Consider the following 4,220-nt stretch of genomic DNA (forward strand, 5'->3'; position numbering starts at 1 on the left):
TTCATAATGGTGTACTCTGCCGTAAAGTTTTCAACCCATCCACAACATCAGTGCTTCATCAACTGATTGTCCCTCATGCTTTGAAAGACACTGTTCTGCAGATGCTGCATGGAAATCCTGTAACTGGTCATTCATCTGCTGATAAGGTCCTGAAACGTGCTCAACAGCTGTGCTACTGGCCCTTTATGTCACGTGACATCAAGATGTGGTGCAAGCAATGTACTCCATGTGACGCCAGACGGAGTCCCACACCTTATCAGAGAGCTCCAATGAAAACAATTGTTGCTACTGAGCCATTCCAAAAGGTTGCAGTTGACATACTTGAGCTCCCCATCACGAGTCGTGGCAACAGGTATGTGCTTGTTGTCCAAGATTATTTCTCCAAGTATGTCAACCTTTATGCCATTCCAGACCAGCGCGCCATAACAGTAGCAAAATGTCTGTTTGAAAACTTCATCTGTGAGCATGGTATCCCGGAAATGCTTCACACTGATCAGGGACGTCAGTTTGAATCTGACCTGGTGAAACATCTGTGTGACCTGCTTTGCGTGCAGAAGACACGAACCAGCCCATATCATCCTCAGTGTGACGGCATGATTGAGAGGTTCAACAGGACACTTATTGATCAGTTAGCCAAGACACTTCTTCAGCAGTCTGGAGAATGGGATTACTGCCTCAACCAAGTTGCTTTGGCTTACAATACCAACCCACACTCTACAACAGGATTCACACCATTCTTTCTCACACATGGTCATGAAGCCAGGATGCCTGTCAACATGCTGTTACCTAACAACACACCATCTTTGTCTATTACGGGTTCTCCTGCTGACTATGTTGCACAATTGACACAGAAACTTCAGTCCGCTTTCAGGTCTGCTGCATGGAACTGAGATTATGCCCACAATCAGCAGAAACGACAGTATGACAAGAGTGTTAAGCACACTCCCTATGTTCCGGGAGGCCTTGTCTGGTTAAATGACCCCACTACAGCAAAACAAAAACTTGCTCCTCACTGGAAAGGCCCCTTTGAAATATTAGAGTGCCTAGGATCTGATGTGGATTCTCCTGGAGTGACATACAGGATTCACTATCTCCTGGATCAGTCTGATAAGTCCCAGATTGTCCACTACAACCGTCTCAGACCCTACTATGCTCCTGTGCCAGATTGTGGACATGAGACACCTACACGTGACTTTTTGCAGTCTCAACTCCCTCATTTGACTGCATTATCAGGTGCTTTGCCCTTTAAGCCTTTAAAGTTTGCAGCCACGAGGAGCTACACCTTATCTGGCCAGGGCAATACTCCCTCATTAGTCCCTCCCACTGGCCATCCACAACCCCGACCACAGCCCCAATCCCGCTCTCCCCTGACTCAGTCTTGCTCTGCTCCCTCCTTTGGCCCAGTAGGCCAGTTTGACACTGTCCCCTCCACTCCTCAGGCTTCTGGTTCTTTGCTACGCCCTGGGAAACGTTCAGTTAGACCTCCAAGATTCCTTAAGGACTATGTTCTGAACTGATACAGTTGGTTTATTGCTGTGGTGACTGTTACTTGTTTATTTGATGGGAAACTGGGACGTTTCTTTTGTGGGTGGGGGAGGAAATGTAAGGTTTAGAAGTGGAGTTCATATTTCATGTTGGAAAGTTGTAATGCTTAGAATTTAATATGATTTATATTTGAGTTAATATACTAGAAGTATATTTACAATGTTTAGTCAGTTAATTATTTACACCTTTATGTGTTTACATATTTAATGCAGTAAGGATATTCTGCTGAATCTGCTTATCTGATTCACTCACGTTTATCTCAGTCTAAGTCCTTGCTTCTGATTGGTTAGTGACGTCACGTGAAAGGCTGTGTTTAAGGAAGTGTTGTTGTTGTGACGGTGTTCAGTAAAAAGTGCTGCTTGAGGAAGTCTTCTGTCTCCATTCTGCTGTTCATTATCATAAAGAGTGATCTACCACCACATACCGAACCTTCACGTTACATGTCTGTTAAAGATCACTTAATCTGGAAAGCATCTGCTGTGTGCAAACATCTGATAGACATCTTTAAGATGTCAGTTTTACATTCATACTAAATCATAAACATCTTAAAGACATCTTCTAAACGTCTATTTGACATCTGATAGGAAACGTCCTATAGACGTTTTGCAGAAGAGCAAACACAAATAATACGTCTTGCAGATGTAAATGCCGACATCAGACAGATGTCTCCGTGATATATGTGTAGCTTACTATCAGGGTTGTAACTTGAATGTGCGAGACTTCCGGTGTAATCGCTTCCAGTTACTTTTAGCTGTAAAAATAGCTTGTTAATTAAGCTGCACACTGGCATTTCTTATTTTATTATTTTAATGATTTGTCATAATTATAAACAATTATTTGTAGCACAAATTGTTTTATTTAGCCTACTGCACTCTCTTATAGCCCCAGATAGCACAGATACGTCTGCAAGATTAGCTACTTCATCTGGAAAGCATCTGCTGTGTGCAAACATCTGACAGACGTCTCTAACATGTCAGTTTTACATTCATTCTAAATCATAAACATCTTAAAGACATCTTCTAAACTTCTTTTTGACATATAGACCTATTGTAGATGAGGAAACTCTAAAAATTAGTCTTGCAAATGTAAATGCAAACGTCAAATAGACATCTCCGTGATGCACATGCACTATCACGTTGCAAAAAAAGATGTACAGTAGGCCCAAATGCTCTCGCATTAAAAACAGCACGAGTCTCTGCAGCAAGCAAATAAAAATCTCCCGTGCAGACTATTCCCAGTTGACATTATCTGAGCAATTCATCAATGTCAGATTTCATTCTTACGGGACTGAGCCATCTACTTAAACACCCTTTAACCAGCACCAGTGTCCTCTGTCTACTGAAAGCGCATTACAATGCTCACCTTTAACCTAACCGTCCCACTCTCTGTTGACTTTTCGCGTCCTGAAGATTATTTGATATTTATTTTTCATGTCCTGTTTGCCACAGGTTCGACTCTGCTGGCAGGGTCAGTAGTCATCGGAATCATGAGCACCAGAGCCCTGCGCTCCCAAAACCGCTTCATCTTCATGTTAAACACCAGCACCAGTGACACTTTAACCGGCTGCTCCGTCTTCTACCTCGGCCTGTTTGACGTCCAGGAGGGCTATCCGTCCCGGAACGGCACTTATTACATTTTACCATCATTTCTCGGAGTGAACGTGTTGACATTTGTGTTTGCACAGTTTGATAGATACCTGGCAGTGTGTCACCCCTTCTTCTACAAGCGGTACATCACGCGCGCGGTTGTGACTGGCGTCTGCGCGCTCTGTTGGATCTACACATATTCAATTCTAACTGTTCAAAGCGTCGTGCCAGTGGCGTTCGCCGCTCAAATGAACGCTTTTGGGGTCATAGTCCTGCAGGTGATCGTGGCTGTCAAAGTTTTAATGACCATCAAGCTGTACATGATCACGAGGTATCAGCTCAGCCGAGAAGCGCCCAGCAGCGACAAGGACAGCAAGAAAGAATCGCTGCGCATTATCGTTTTTGTGGTCATTTGTTTTCTCGTCTTGTGGGCTCCGTCTTTTGTGAACATCTCGGTGAAATATGTCACTAAGAACGGAGTGAGGTTCAAAAATGAAGCCACGAATCTGTTCGCGATCATGGCGCGATTTAACGCGCTCAGCACGCCCGCGCTGTACATCTGGGGCAGTCCGGCGTTACGCGCGGCCGTCTGGAGCTCCGTGTGGAGTAAAGTATTCAAGAGAAGAAAGACAAGGTTTGTTTCTGGGTCTAATTGTACGCAGGGGACGTGTTAATGGGAAATATGAGATGGGAGGGGGAAAAAATGCATAATGTTTTTCAATGCGCCCTCATGAGCACTTATAAATATAGTTTTTCCCCACAAAAGTTTGCGAGCGAACGCCAAGTTTCTCGGGGCAAACCAAACGAACACAAAAGCATTGCAATATAAATTTTCCTCCCATCTAATTGTTTCACCCTCACCACATCCCTTTATGTGTTCTGCGTAACTGCGTTATTGAATATAATAAAATGGTCAAATGCATACAGACAACCGTAATACTTTTGTCAGTGAGTGTAGTAGCTACTATATTACAATCTAAAATGGTTGATAAATTTCCTTAAAATTATAACAAACATTATATGCAATAAAAGACAGATAAGAAGTTAATGCACATTTAAAGAGGGTTAAAATCTATTCATAAAAATACC

The 4,220-nt window shown here is 43.1% G+C and overlaps 1 protein-coding gene across 1 annotated transcript; it reads left to right on the forward strand.

Annotated features, from left to right (window-relative positions):
* The first annotated feature begins 2,261 nt into the window (after positions 1–2,261).
* Positions 2,262–3,981, forward strand: LOC109059684 (G-protein coupled receptor 15-like). The gene has a single exon (XM_019076853.2). The coding sequence runs from the start codon at positions 2,900–2,902 to the stop codon at positions 3,803–3,805; it is 906 nt and encodes a 301-aa protein (XP_018932398.2). The 5' UTR covers positions 2,262–2,899; the 3' UTR covers positions 3,806–3,981.
* The last annotated feature ends 239 nt before the right edge of the window (positions 3,982–4,220 follow it).

The sequence above is a fragment of the Cyprinus carpio genome, chromosome A25 (genome assembly GCF_018340385.1).
Source record: "Cyprinus carpio isolate SPL01 chromosome A25, ASM1834038v1, whole genome shotgun sequence".
In the NCBI taxonomy this organism is placed as follows: Eukaryota; Metazoa; Chordata; class Actinopteri; order Cypriniformes; family Cyprinidae; genus Cyprinus; species Cyprinus carpio.

What these genes read in the sequence shown, in the direction of transcription:
- LOC109059684 (XM_019076853.2), top strand. Translation starts at nt 2,900, where the DNA reads ATGCTCACCTTTAACCTAACCGTCCCACTCTCTGTTGACTTTTCGCGT.